At 45.5% G+C, this 15,241-nt stretch overlaps 1 protein-coding gene across 1 annotated transcript; it reads left to right on the forward strand.

The window, feature by feature from the left end:
* Positions 1 to 437: 437 nt before the first annotated feature.
* IFNGR2 (interferon gamma receptor 2) lies at positions 438 to 14,445 on the forward strand. Its single transcript, XM_066978342.1, has 7 exons — positions 438 to 834; positions 4,489 to 4,615; positions 5,062 to 5,237; positions 7,043 to 7,185; positions 9,638 to 9,791; positions 10,863 to 11,017; positions 13,204 to 14,445. The coding sequence occupies exons 1-7, from the start codon at positions 453 to 455 to the stop codon at positions 13,375 to 13,377; spliced, it is 1,311 nt and encodes a 436-aa protein (XP_066834443.1). The 5' UTR covers positions 438 to 452; the 3' UTR covers positions 13,378 to 14,445.
* Positions 14,446 to 15,241: the final 796 nt, after the last annotated feature.

Raw genomic sequence — 15,241 nt, forward strand, 5'->3', positions numbered from 1 at the left:
TACCTACCTGGTGAATTATTTACAAATAATAATTGTTCTGTTAGAATAGCAGTCATCTGGGGGGAACACTGCCTCCTGCTATCGCCGTTCTGGTTTTTGAGTCCCGACACTGTAATCAATAACACCGGCTAAAGGCGTGCGGTTAGACTTAACCACGTGTCGGTGTTTATGCCAGAAAGAGACGGAGAAAGCTGAGGAACTTTAACCACTTCGTGCAAGATTTTCTCACGTCAACCACACGCCGCAGGCAGGTACGCAGGGCTGCGCGCTTCTGAGGGCGCCCGTACCGCATGTGGTCGGGGCTGCGAGCCGCTGTGGACACGAGGGCCCTGGGGAAGGAGGGAGGAAGGGAGGGAAAGAAGAAAGGGAGGAAGGAGGGAAGGGAGGAAAGAAGGAAGGAAGGGAGGATGGAAGGAAGGGAGGGAGAAAAGGAGGACAGAAAGGAAGCAAGGATGAATGCACGCCACCCCTCACGCCCCGCCATCCCCACTTCCAGGCCGGGGCCGCCCCAGGCGGGGCCGCGGTCGGGACCCGCCTCGCCGGGGGCGGAGGAGGAGGAGCGGGGCCGGGGCGGCGGCTGCGGCCCGGCCCCCCCCGGTTCCCCCCCGGTTCCCCCCGGTTCCACCCCGGCAGCCAGCGGCGGGTGCGAGGCGGCCCCGCCAGGGTTGGCCGCGGCCGGCCCCGCTCCTCGGGGACCGCGCTGCCGCCAAGGGGCGAGCGGGGCCGGCGCGACGCCGCTCCGGGGCCGGGCCATGCCGTGGCGGGCGCTGCTCCTCTCCTTCCTCCTCCTCCTCCTCCTCCTCCTCCTCGGCCTGGCCCGGGCTTCGGGCGAAGGTGCGTGCGGCTGGCTGCCTCCGGGCAGCGGGCTCCCGGCTCGGGGAGGGCGGCGGGGCGGGCGGGGAGGGGACCGGGCCGGGCCGGGCCGGGAGGGGGCTCCGGGGGGAAGCCGGCCATGCCGCGGGGAGTGGCCCCGGCCCCGGCAGCGCCCCGCGGCTGTGGGTGCGCTGGGTGAGGCGGGACCTGGCCCGGAGCGGGTCTCGGGGTGGGCCTGGGGTGAGGGTTGGTGTAAACGCTGCGCCGTTCGGTGGAGGCGTGCGAGGCCTGTTAGCTGTGCTGCACGGCAGTGCTAGCTATCGGGGACTCTAAGAGTCCTGTTTGAGACCCTGAGTATCGGGATGCTGTTTGGGTCCTGTTTGGCTCAGCCAACACAGGAGGCTTTTCCTGGCCCAGTAGAGCCTGAGCTATAGCTCAAGAGCCAGCACGGTTCTGCCTTCGGTACGTATCCCCGCAAGCATGCAAGAGCGGCTGTGGCGCGTCTGGCCGACGTGTGTGTGCTGCAGGGTCATTGCTCCGCTACCCAGGCGCCTCCATGCCCGCTCCTGCTCTCCCCTGTTTGCCGAGGCACAGACGGTTTCGCAGGGAGCTGCTGTGGTGTTTGACCAGCACAGGGCCTCCTCCCCATCCCGCTGTGGTGTGTTTCTCCTGTGGAGAAGGGAAAGGCTGTGCCTTAAAATCTGACCAGAAGCAATGGCCAGCTGCTGTCACACATCCCCATTTGGCCACATGCTTCTGTTAGTCAACTTTCACAGGCTTTGGTGCCTGCCTGGCAGCGTGAGAAGCCAGTTCAGTAAGCTCCAACAGCCAAAGTCCAGCAGAAAAAAAAAAAAAAAGGCCTACTTCCTTCTTTGCCAAAATGATGTGTCCCAAGGCTAATGCAGGGGAAGGGTTCAGAAGTCACTCGGGAGCAGGAACAGAGGCTGTGAAACCAGCAGCTAGGCCAGGCTGGCCGGGTTTCACTCGCCGTAACTTGTGGCTTCACACTCAGCTATGTGAAAGCTTTGACTTGCGGCTTGAAGAGTCAAGAAGCATCGGTATCAGGAGGAAGGAGTCTGAGGCTTGCTTGGCAGGTGCTTTAAAAGAAGCTGCTCTGTGAGATCACCTGTGAGACAGGGAGGAGGACAGGGCACTTCTGCCCTTCTCTGGATAAGGTGGTTTGTGTTTGGGGCGTGTTTCCAGGGTGCTTGCATACGTAGGTGCTTTGTCCTGAAGTGTGTGCTCTGTTACCTTGGTAGTACAAACTAGCGATCCTTAACGAGTTCAGGAATTTAAGTAACTTGCCAAGTTGAGATAGCAAATTGAAATGCGAATGTGGTCCCTTGGTGTGCTACAGAACCGGTTCCTCAGTGCAGCAGTAAGTGCTTGGTGGCACATGGCAGATGATGTTCAACTACAAAGCCATAGATTTGTTTCTTTTTTCCAGTATTCTTGAAGCTGGCAGGGGAAATGGTCCATTTCTGAGTGCTAATATAAGGCAAGGTAACGAGTGTGCAGTCCTGATAGCAGAGAAAATGAACCAGCTGCCCTTATCCTTCATTACTCTATTTTTTTTTTTTTAAGAGGGAGAGAAAAATTCTAATGCTTGTGTTTTGATCTGGCAACCTTCTTGAATTTTGTAAAACTAGCTTGTATCGGATGTCTGACAGTGCAGATTGCTGATGGTGTGAGATACCTTGCCACATGCCAGACCAGCAGTGAGATAGCAAGACAGGATCTCTATGACTAGAAAGTGAAAACTTTTCTTGAATTAAAGTTTCCAAGTAGCTTTTAAAATACATGAGGGATTAATAGCTTATGTAGCATTTCTAACTGTAACTTTAAAGAATCTCAAGCTTACAAAGCTGAACGGTGCCTCTGCAATGTCATGTAATGTGTGTTTACTTAAGAGCACTATACAAAAGCTGAGGCTAAGAAACTAGTAAAATACCCAATTAAAACTTTGAGAGCATAACTATTTTTTTCATATTTGGGACTTGGGGCTTAATGCACAACTTCATGAAGATTTGTGTGGTTTCTGTCCTGTGTGTGAAGGATGTTAAAATGCCAGCATTATGCCTCTTCTGAAAGGTAGCATTGTCGGCAGCAGTGCACTGTCTAGTGCTGTGTGACAAAATCAGATATGGAAATAAAAAACATCTTAAAATTATTCCAGTATTCCCACAGAAGGCTGGGCCAGAATTTACCATGAGTGTTTGATCTTCAGGTCTTATTTATGTATAAGTAAACAAACTGTGTCTTAGGAGGATATTGTCTTGAGAACAACAGCCACAAAAGGAAGCCTTACCACAGGGGCTGTCGTGTCATGGGATGGCCGTCTTTGAGCTTTAGTCCTGTATGCCCAACGCGCCCCATGGAGTAAGCGATCACTACGTGAACCAGCCAGGCGTGGAAGGAGAGCCTTCTTCCCTCGAGGAAAGGCAGGCCGTGAAGGTGCTCATCTCCCTCCTGAGGTGTTTCAGGACTGCCCGCAGAAAGCCCCGAGCACCTGGGCTGGTGGCAGGGGGCTGGCTGCAGACCCCACGTGCCCCTTCCCACCTGAGCCGCAGCAGTTCTGTGACTCACGGTGTGAGGTTTTTCTGGTTGTAAAAGACGCTTGCTAACGGCGTTTTCGTCTCTTCCTCAGCTCAGCCTACTTGCTGGTTAATCTTGGCCTCTTGGCTATCCCAGCTCCTTATCACCACCCTCCTTGCCCTTCAGTGGCTTTGCTTTGCAGGTACGCCAGCTATCGCCTCCCACCACTTGCCTTTTTTACACCCCTGGCTCCATGCCTGGCCTTTGGCAGTGCGAAGCAGACGGCTGCTTCCTCCGCCCTGCTTGGGGTGGCAGGGGGGTGCCCGCTCCCTGTACTGGAGGACAGCCATTTGCTTTCAACTTCTGTGTCATTCACTTCCTGATGAGCTGCCTGAGAGCACTTGAGGTCTTACATCAGTCCCCGGAGTGTGACCAAATTTGGCTGGATGTGTTCCTACTAGTGGTAGGTGCACCTCTAACAGAGGCTTCTGTCCTTATCTGTGGTGTGACACCTGTTTCAAAACTGACAAAAAAACTGACGAAACTTAAGGCTCCCAAATAGAGTGGGTGCAGCCCTAACCCCGTCTGTAGTTATATTAATTAGTCTGTAGTTAGTCTGTATTAATTAGTCTGTAGTTAATATTTAAGTAGGGGAAGAAACTTTTTCTTCTTCCACTGGAAAAGTTTACTTAAAAGCTTCAGCGAAGCAACCTTGACATTTTCAAACAAGTTAGCAAGAGACAGATGATCCAGAAAAACGTGGTCCGAGTTGGTAACACAGTAGGATTGAGACAGAACTGCAATAGTGACGACAAGTAACAAGCTATTGTGACGACAAGTGACTGTGGCCCCGAAGTTATAGTTTCCGGGGGGAGTTGGGTAGGGTTAATTCTTTTGTATTGGACTTGATACTTTCTGCGCTGTATTCTGTATGGAATAAATCAGTAAGTTGCAATTCAGTGCTTTGTGGATAGCAGGGACTTAAGTGTACTAGTGCACTTAGAAATGGAATGAGAAGAAGTGGTTTTGCCTGCAAATCAGCTAAAATGTAACATGCGGTGATGGAACTTGGAGACTAAAAGTTAGTTACTGTATACTTGAATGTTTTAATAATTACTTTTGTTTCTTTTCTTGTTTTAGAATCTTCTCCACGTTTACCGGCACCAAAGGATGTAAAGGTTTATTCCTATAACTTCCACAGCGCGCTGAGGTGGTCTCCTGTTAAAGTAGATAGAGGCGTGGTGTTATATACAGTCCATTTTAAAACGTAAGTAAATAGTTCTGAAAACCAACCAAAGTGATTTTGCTCTAATCCAGTAACACAACTGTTTTTTAAAAAGTTGCTAAAAGTGAATAAGCATAGGAATGAACGAATGAGTTGTTTATTACAGATGTTTTACGTATATCTGAAGGCATCTTCTGAAGTCTGAGAATCTCTTAGCCTCTGACATTTCCACTAAATTGAGTAAAGACTGAATACCTGAAAAGCACCCAGCAAAGTTGCATGGTTTCCCATGTCATTCTCCCTCACTAATTTTAGTTCTTCTGATAATGAAGAGGTGCAGGTGCTGAAAGGGCTGTAGGATAAATGCTTGTGAAAGCAGTAGTTTCGTTACATATCCTTTTGTTACAAGTCTTCCAGGTGGGGGGGATTGTATTTTAGAGCTCTGCTAGTTGCACTGTTCTTTATTTATCCTTTGGTTTGTGTTGCAGAGGGGCCTTTAACCAGTGGGATGAGATAAACTGCACTCGTATCGCCCGGACTGAGTGCAGTTTCCCCCTGTCACTTAATGAGCGTCTCTGGACTTTTGTTTTGCGTGTGAGGTCTGAGCTGGGGCAAATGACTTCTGACTGGGTGGAATCGGATCCATTTGTGGCAGAGAGAGACAGTAAGTGTCGTTTATGATTTCAACAGGTCTCTCAAAGGAGACTTGTGTCATCTGTTCTGGGATTTTTTTACTCTATTATGTACAAGAGCTAAGCGAGAGAACTGTAGGTGCTGAGTTAGCGAAGACTTCAGAGAATCTCAGTATATTACAAGGAATTTGATGCACATCAGTTCCTCTGCAGTGGTGTTAGCAGCGCATTCCTTCAGCAGATATTGAAAGAGAAACCTGTTACTGATGAGTTTCCTTGCACGGCCTTACAAGAGTTACGACCTATATTATGTTAGAGAGTTTTCCACCTTCTTATTTTCTCACTCAGCACTGGCACATGCACACACGCACCCCCTTGATTTGTGGCAGTCTCAGTGCAAACTACCTGTTTCTGTTGAACAGATCTCTTTTCTAACAAACCTAAACTGCCATGGCTACAGTTCAGAAGGGTCAAGGGCACGCTTGAAATCCTATTAAATGTGTGAACAAGCATATTGTTGTTCTTTGTAAGAACAAAGTCCTTGCCTTGCTGTGATTGGTTTCAGGATTTGAAGAAGATAAATGTTGAGTTTAAAAACGCCTCCAAAACATTAACGAAGCTGTGGAACAGTCTTTAGGTTGCATTTTCCCGTACGCTGTGATAAGTAATGGCGCTCCGTACTGGGAAAAGTCTGATACTTTCCCTGGTAATGAAAAGCGCGGGGCTGGGGAACTGCCTGAGTCCTGACCGAAGAGTACAGCTGATGGTTTGCGTAGGGAGAGGGTGGTATCTTTGGGGAGTTAGGAAGGCTAATGGGAATACAGGACAAAGGGGTGGCTTAGTGTGGGGAGATGTTTGTGTGTCGGGTCCTTGGGGGAGCAGGAGGGATGTTATCTGATCATTCGTGTGTGACCAGCCTTGGGATCAGTCCCCAGGCACCAAGACTGGGGGCTGTTCTGTACCTTTACTGTTTGGATTAGTCACGCTTGAGACAGCAGTAAAGGGAATTTGTGAGAACACGCACCAAGGCATTTGCAGTTCTACAGAAATGGGAAGTAGAAAGAAACTGAAATGTCTGTACCAATATAAAGATCATGGAGGCCAATCTTCTCCAAAGTAACAGTGAACAGAGCAGGTTCTGATGTTTTTCGAGGTAAAACAAGCAATAATTTCATGCAAGGATTCATTTTTATTAATAGTTTCCCCTCTCTAGTGTGCAAGCAGCCAATTATTTTAATATATGCATAAGTGTTTTATTTTGAGATCATGGAGTGCTTTACAAATGCTGATAAACTTAACCAATGAAAGACATCAAGATACAAAGGATAATGACTAGTGACCGTATATAGTCTGTGATTGCACAAGTCTCTTGTCTTAGGAATGATAATGCTTTGTAAAGTGTTTTCATGATTTAGAGCTCAGAGTACCTCGAAACTTCCAATCTGTTGACCCCTCCAAATAATGTGTTTTTAAAGAACACGGAATATGTGGTTTAACTGGCTATTTGAAGAAAAACAAACAAATACCTGTATTGTCATTAACTACAGGTAGATTCAGATTCATACTAGTGAATATTTACTTAATTTCCAGGGAAAGTGACCTAGAAAATTTATTATCTAATTTCACTTATGCTTTCACGTATTTTCTACATTGCATTTGTAATACAAGATTTCTTAAACACATTAAGTAGATGAGAAAATGTTCCCTTTCTTGAGGAAAAAGCCGCTGAAATCCGGTGTATTTGCTGAGTATGAGAGTATCTAGGTCAAGCTGGACATGCTATGATGAACTGTTCAGCATCCCAGAGGTTCACTGCTCTCTCTCTGTTTGTTTTCAGCTACCATAGGGCCCCCTAAAGTGAACAGCGTGACTGTAAGCTCTGACTCACTGCTCATTAGTGTCTCACCCCCTTTTGAATTCGAAGAAGGTACTCTCCAGTATCATGTGTCCTACTGGGAGAATGCAACGACTACTACTAAAGTAAGAATTCCGTCTAATTTGCTTTGTTCTTAATGCCTTTGTGGCTACGAGATAAGTCAGCATCTCTTGGCAAAGCAGCAGAAATGGAGGAAGTCCATGGCTTGGACTGGCGTACGCTTCGCTGGGTTAGAAACTGGCTGGATAGCCGGGCCCAGAGAGTTGTGGTGAATGGAGTCAAATCTGGTTGGAGGCCGGTCACTAGTGGTGTCCCCCAGGGCTCGGTACTGGGGCCGGCCCTCTTTAATATCTTTATCGATGATCTGGATGAGGGCGTCCAGTGCACCCTCAGTAAGTTTGCAGATGACACCAAGCTAAGTGCGTGTGTCGATCTGCTCGAGGGCAGGAAGGCTCTGCAGGAGGATCTGGATAGGCTGGAGCGATGGGCTGAGGTCAACTGTATGAAGTTCAACAAGGCCAAGTGCCGGGTCCTGCACCTGGGGCGCAACAACCCCAAGCAGCGCTACAGGCTGGGAGATGAGTGGCTGGAAAGCTGCCTGGCGAAGAAGGACCTGGGAGTACTGGTTGATAGTCGGCTGAATATGAGCCAGCAGTGTGCTCAGGTGGCCAAGAAGGCCAACAGCATCCTGGCCTGCATAAGAAGCAGTGTGGCCAGCAGGTCTAGGGAAGTGATTGTGCCCCTGTACTCGGCTCTGGTGAGGCCGCACCTCGAGTACTGTGTTCAGTTTTGGGCCCCTCACTACAGGAAGGACATGGACGTGCTCGAGCGAGTCCAGAGAAGGGCGACCAAGCTGGTGAGGGGTCTGGAGAACAAGTCTTACAAGGAGCGGCTGAGGGAGCTGGGCTTGTTCAGCCTGGAGAAGAGGAGGCTCAGGGGCGACCTTATTGCTCTCTACAGTTACCTTAAAGGAGGCTGTAAAGAGGTGGGGGTTGGTCTGTTCTCCTACGTGCCTGGTGACAGGACGAGAGGGTATGGGCTAAAGTTGCGACAGGGGAGTTTTAGGTCGGATGTTAGGAAGTACTTCTTTACCGAAAGGGTTATTAAGCATTGGAACGGGCTGCCCAGGGAGGTGGTGGAGTCACCATCCCTGGAGGTCTTTAAAAGACGTTTAGATGTAGAGCTTAGCGATATGGTTTAGTGGAGAACTTAGTGTTAGGTCAGAGGTTGGACTCGATGATCTTGAGGTCTCTTCCAACCTAGAAATCTGTGATACTGTGAGGAAGAAACCAAATGTGGTTTGGTTTTTTTTCCTCTAATAGCAAAGGCCACCATTTGGTGGCTCGAAAATGAGTTATGCAATGCTTGTACCAAGACCAGACTGTGTTAACAAAACTTTCAGGAAACATCTCTGTTTTTTTTTTCCTCCCTATGAAATCAAGGTTAAATTGCATTGCTCTTCAAATAAGAGATCCACAAAGTGTCAAAGGTGGCTTAAAAATGGTATTTAGATTCCAAAGTTTACTTAGGCATTTTGGAAAAATCTAGAGTATACTTCCTCCTTTCCTGTGCTGGGCTTGCTTGTGCTGGTGGCTTCAGTATCAGGCTGCCTTGGCCTGGCATTGCCTGTCTTCCTGGGGCAGAGAAAGACAGATTTATTAGAAACGTGTTGGACACAGCTGGGGTGAGCTGTCCATGTTCATACTGAGGCTTAAGAGGGTTTGATGTATTTCATTGTGTGTCTGTGCTGCTGCCTTTTTTTTTCTTTTAAATAAAAATGAAAAAGGAAGAAGAATAAAAAAAAATGACATTCTCAAGTCTAATGCTTGAAAAGCAGAAGCAGAAAACATTTTTTTAAAACCTTGTGCATCAAAGGCCTTGCTAAATATGAAACGCCTCCACTTCCTTCCTCCCTTGCACAAGCATGTATTTTTTCTGACACGTATAAAATACTTTTGTGTTTGATATTCAGATAAGATGTCACTCTTGTATGATAATTTAGGCTTCACTGAGGTCCTTATTCCAGCCCCTTGTAGATTAAAAATTCACAAAAGATCGGCCTTGTTAGGCTCAGGAGGTTTTGCGCTGTCCATCAGCTGTTTTTCTCAGCACTAGAAGGAGCTGAGATGGCTGAAGCTCTGCACTGAAGTGCACTTCTGCTAGCTTCCTCCAGTGCTGGAGACATTTCTCATGGCTTGCTTTTCCTTCCCCCTTCCTATGTTACATTCACTGCTGGAGGTGTCACAGAAGCTGCGTGAAAGCATCCAGCAGTGTTTTGTGGATAAAGTGAGACTTTGCATCAGTTTCCGTGCCTTTGCTGTTCATACCCTTGTAGATGGTTTTACATGGTCAGGCTTCATTTCATTTAAAAATAATAAAATTTCAAACACAGTAAAGTAGGAAAGTTGAAATATATTTCACTCATTCTCTTGAAATGTTAAGGAAAGATGAATTATGAAAAAAAATGTTTTTTGAATGATAAATATGGGGAGGAGAGTTGCATTGAAGGCCGATTTTTATAGTAACACCTCTATTTTTCTTTTGTCTTTTAAACAGGAGATGTTGGTGAATAATGCACTATTCAAAATTGAAAATCTAAAGCAAATGACACTTTATTGTTTTACAATTGAAATAGAACTGAAAATGCATTTATATGACCGGATCCCTGGACTGCAGAGAATCCCGGAATGTTACAGAACTCCAATGAGTGGTATAAGTCTGTTTTCATTACTTTTCTTATATAATGGGGATGGGTGTAGGACGTGAGCCTTAGCTGGTGATACTTGGTCAGTTATGTACCCGTATTTGTCAGGTATGTTAAGAGAGCACCACTGATGGTAATTCACAGTTGTCATCAATGGCAAATTAATACGGAATTTTTCAGTCACTAGTTGAGGGTCTTTGTTATACTCTTCCCCTTGTCCTTTTCTTTTATAAAAACCGTTATGGGCATTATTTCCAGAAATATACGTAAAAAGGAAACACAAATACTTGGTCATTAGAGGACGTTGTTGATGAAGAAGATAGTGTTACTCATGCAAATCCTGACCCTCAGCCACTGCCTCCTGCAGGACAGGAACATCCCCCTCCTCTTTGACCACCTTTCTTTGACATTTTGACTTTTTTTTTTGTACAAAATATAAAATAGGGCAAGGGAAAGAGGAGGCATCTGCAAGGTAACAGCATTTGTCCCTCTCTTGAATCCTTCTGCGTGCCCTCCAACACCCAGACTTGGCAGAACTTCAGCGTCCTTTAAATGCACGGGTACATGTGTAGGTGAAACCTGCTCGTGCAGTTTCTGGTGCCCCGGAGGAGCTGTCCTCCCTCCCTCCCTCGCAGTATTGACCTACGGTACTTGGTCACAAGCCCCCAAGCTGGATGTTGGAGGCCATGGTGCTTCCCTGTTCAAAAGGAAAAGCCCCCGGGCATTAGTGGTGCTCTGCTGACAAACTGGGGCTGGGAGCAGGGCAGGCTGCGTTCCCTGCCTGCCCTCTGCCCGATAGAGGTGGTTCCCTCTCGAGGTGGTTCCCTCTCAGCGTTTGCCCTGCTGGCGTGACGTGTGGGAGCTTGCCTTGGGCTGCGTGGGTGAGGGGAGGAAGCTGCTGATTTCTGGAACCACAAAAGAAACTAATAAGGGGTTTGGAGTGCATCCATAGCAGGGCTGCGACCTTAACCTGGGAAATCATAGCTTGATTGCCATGGATAGTAAATTTCAGCTTGCTGTGTGTTGCTTTAGGTGGGATGTTGTACAAGTAAGAACCAACCTTGTATTCTTTTTCAGAGACAACCAGAGCTGCATATATTATAACAACATTTACACTGGTCGGTCTTGTTTTAATTCTCATAATAATTGGTTTGTTTTGTCTGTGGAGACATCACAAAACAATTAAGTATTTGTGTCAGCCACCTTTAAAAATCCCATCACACATTGAAGAGGTATGTGTAGACATTTTATTTTTCTTCCCCCTCGCTCCTTCCTGCAAAAGACAGTGATGATCTTGGAGCAAACATGAATGAAGCTAGTTGTTGCAGAACAGAAATAGATACAAGCAATTGCTGATTTAGTGTAAACTGCTTGCTCTGGTGTGGTCTCCCACTTTATTCCTCTTCTACTCATCTGCGTTATTTTCTTCTCTGTACTAAGATACAAACACTGCTATAATCCTGTTACAAAACTGGAGTGAGGTTCTCTTCCTTGTCTATACCTTGTCCACCCTTTCCTTTGCTTACCTAACTCACCTCGCCTGAATCAGTTGCTCACTTTAGGCAAAAAGCTTTTGTGTGCTGTAGAACATGTGTAGGACCTAGATCCCCGATTAGAAATTAAATACAGAAAAGTGGACACTGATCACTTTAAAAGCAAGGACTGACTTGAAGACTAAAGGCTGCCTGGGGAAGTGCTCATGGCCTTTTTTTTTTTTTTTTCCTGTAGTTTTATGCAGTACTCAGCTAAAAAAAATATCCCAGGACTTCTCATTGCAGCTCACACATTTCTGTACTAAACAAGGTTGTTTCAGTCCTGATCATCTTCCTCTTTTTTTTAAATATGAAATACTCTTTTAAATCGAGAACTGTGCTTAAAGTTCTTGTTTAGTTTATGTTCTTCTGTGTTTGTATTTGCTTGTTCTCTGAGGTGCATTTACTTGTGTGTATCTCTGTGCCACAGTAGTCCATTGTACAATGTTTGTTCTTCGATTGTGGAGCCGTTTTTCCAGATTTTTATAGAAAAACGGGTAAATGAATCTGGACTTCTGCAGAGCAAATCATTTTCTCTCTTCATGCTATCTCAGCTCCCATTTGATGGGGGCTCTGTGAAGACAGCTATATTGCATATCATGCAAAGCAAAGCTTTTTGCATAACAAGCAAGCAAATTCCTAAACGTTTATTTCTAAAAGGAATCAACCAGCCTGGGGCTTCTCCTTTTAAAACACTTTCCTTTAGTACAAAATACTAATTATTTTAGGGCAGTTTCATATGCACTCTTGTAGGCTTTCAGAAGAATCACATGCTTCTTTTACAGAAGTATCTGAGCTTTCAGCATCAGAGTTACAGGGAGCAGTTCTACCGCAGAAACTACTTTACATAGGAAGGCCAAACTGAGGTTCCTTTATGTCTTGAATTTGTTAAAATGTATGTATTGGAGGTTCCCGTATAAAACATTTGTTTTTAATACATCTGAAAAAATAGTCCTGTTGCTTATTATCCTTGCCATGATTACAGAGAAAGTGGTGCCCAAATTGAAACTAAGGTTAATTTTGTTCAGTAACAGAGATAATTTTAGCTGCAGTCCTGTCTCAGCCAGATCATGGCATCTCCTACATTATGAAACAAGCTTTTGTGTAATACTACATGCTATTTCAGTCTTTTGAGAATGTGAAGGTTATTTTTAATTACTTTTTTTTTTTTTACCAATGGCAGACTGCTGTCTCAGTACATGAGGTAGTAGGTGGCTCTACTTCCTCTCGAAACACGAGATCAATTTAGTAATAAGGAGAGTATAGGGGGGTAACGAGGAACAAAGTATTTTCTCTGGACTCCATTTTTTTTCTAATCTTCCTTTCTTTGATTAAAAATTACATATATTCATTGTGAAGCTGATGATTTACTTTTTGCTTTGACATCCCCTCTGCCGCTTTCCCTCCAAAATTAACTGCAAGAGAGAAATTACACTAGAGTTTTCTGGTAACAATAAAAGGTGCAGATCTGACTTGCTTCATGCTGAACAAAGCAGAATCTTCTCTCTCATTTGCCCTGTCAGTGTTTCAGATGAGCCATTAGTTGGTAGGTTCCTGCAGTTGTCCCCAGCAGTGTAATTAAAAAAGATCTTTTCTTCTGTGCTTTGTTCTTAACTAGTAGGAGTTTGCTTGAACTGACAAGAATATTACCCAAAGATAAGTTTATCAAAAACTATGAAGTGTTTAAGTGTTTTAAGGAAGCTTTAACTTCCTTCTTGTTCAACATAGCCTAAAGGAAATCCAGAATAAAATGCGCTTTTAGCAGCTGTTTGAATTCTGGTCTGCAACAACTTGCCTGTAGCTGATAGTACTTGCTCTGTCCCTGTAACTTCCAACACATCTGTTCTGTGGATAAATCTCTAAACTGTTGTTTCTGGCTTTTTCAGTATTTGAGAGACCCTGGCATGCCTCATTTAGAAGCGTTGGAGAATTACCACGAGGAAGCTCCACACGATTCTTTATCTGTTTTGTGTTTTGAAGAAGGAAGCGAAGCGTATGATGACACTTTGGATGGTAACACTCGTTCACACAGCAGCTCCGGTGACTGTGAAGTAACTTAAGCAGTGCCCCAGTGAGAATGCCTGTTTCCAGTCGTTGCAGAGGCTCCTGCGAGTGGTGCTGTGCAGCTCCATGCAGGACAGACAAGGAGCCCTAAACAACACGTGGCCATTGGCAAAGCCTGAGCAAGACTTTGCTTCCTGAGAATAATATGGAACCTGAGCCTTTTTCAAAATATTTTCTGCTGTGTTACGACAACCTTCTTTCTGCCAAAGAGACTGAAAACGTGGAAGCTGAAGGGAAGTGAACACTAAATTGCTTTCAGACAGATGGTTATGGCTGTGTCATCATTCCCCCCGCCCCCTTGAAGCAAAGTACTGAGAAATAATGGCACTTTAGGGTAGGGCCTAGTATAACCTGGAATGTGTTAGGGAGAGAGTAATTGCACCATGAATTACTTCTACTGGGGTTTTTGTTTTGTTGTCTTATTTGTGAAGCTTGTGTTGCCACTTAAAGTGTATTATATCCACCCCCCTATGCTTTCCTGAGTCATTTTAAATACAGGAAGTCTTCTGTGACTGCTGCTTCCCTCCAGGCAAAAAGAGCAGTCTAAAAGGAACCTTGACCGTACTTTACCATCTTCATTATCAACCCGAGCAAAGAACTGCTACGAGAAAGGCAAGGGATGTTAGTTCACTCCTCACCCTTGGATCTGTGCCTTAATGTTCCTGGGAAGCATTAACCATTTCCTGCTGTGAGCCCATCACGCCCTTCGCAGGGAAACAAGCTTTAAAATACACCTTTCTCAGCATCTATATAAAAGCATCAATAACGATTAGACACTAAAAAAATATTTTGTTGATGAGCAGACTGGTCCTGCGAATCACATGGTGACTGAGGGTTCTGTTTTGAGGCCCTCAAAGCAGAAGCAAGACCACAAATTAAGCCATGCATAATAATCCTGGGGGGGGGGGGGGTCTAGAAGGTCCCTAATAAGGGTCAAAGACAAAGGTAACCACTTCTATACTAAAAAAGATTGGTTTTATCCCACAAAAGATGTTTGACTTTTTGATACAACTTGTTTTTTGAAAAATGAAATAAAATAAATTTGCTTGGTTGTTTGCAAGCGACTTCCGCAGGACACTTAGAGCTGTTAATGGAGCCCGTCACTGCCACAGCTGTAGGTATCAGGGCTGCTGCTGTCCCACCCCTTCTGGGAACACACACACAAGACTGGTGTCAAAAATCAGTAACAGTTTGCAGAAGCTTCCTCAGTCTGTTTCCTGGAAGAACTACGCTAATGCAGTGTGATTAGGCACTGTGCCAAGACAAGGGAATTATCTGAAGGCTTAGCTTCAAGTCTGGTAAGAACACAAAGACTCACAGGCACCCCAAAGGAACAACCTATATGCGTAATGCAGGACATAAATAAGAAGGCAATTAAAGCATCTTATGTGAATATTTGGCAATACAAAATACAACTTGCTGAATAAGCTCTACTACACAGACTTTGTACTAAACTTTTGTTAGAGATGGTTATTTAATATTTCTTACAGAAATAGGCCAAAGTGGGGGGGAGAAAAAAAAAAACTTTTGTTAGGGGTAACTCAAAGGTTAGTCTCACAACTGCAGCTGGTCAAGGCATAAAACTTCAACTGATTAATCACTCTTCATCTTGGACGCTGCTGAACTATCTGCAGTGTAAACATGGACCTGGAGTTAGTCTGATTAATGCCTGCGTGATTCTTACACAACGGCTGTTCTGAGCTCAGGACAGGGGAAGAGAGTTCTTCCCTGCTGTCTCTTCTCTCTCAGCAGCTAAAGAGAGCGTGACCATTCCAATTCCCTAAAATCAGAAGGGATGGATGCTCAGGAACTATTTGCAGGAGAGCAAACTTCTGGTAGAAAATGCAGGTACCCTCAGAA

This window comes from Anser cygnoides, chromosome 1, assembly GCF_040182565.1.
Source record: "Anser cygnoides isolate HZ-2024a breed goose chromosome 1, Taihu_goose_T2T_genome, whole genome shotgun sequence".
Taxonomy (NCBI): Eukaryota; Metazoa; Chordata; class Aves; order Anseriformes; family Anatidae; genus Anser; species Anser cygnoides.

What these genes read in the sequence shown, in the direction of transcription:
- IFNGR2 (XM_066978342.1), top strand. Translation starts at nt 453, where the DNA reads ATGAATGCACGCCACCCCTCACGCCCCGCCATCCCCACTTCCAGGCCG. An exon ending in GGCCCGGGCTTCGGGCGAAG is followed by an intron (nt 835 to 4,488) that starts GTGCGTGCGGCT and finishes TTCTTGTTTTAG; the next exon opens with AATCTTCTCCACGTTTACCG. An exon ending in ATTTGTGGCAGAGAGAGACA is followed by an intron (nt 5,238 to 7,042) that starts GTAAGTGTCGTT and finishes GTTTGTTTTCAG; the next exon opens with CTACCATAGGGCCCCCTAAA.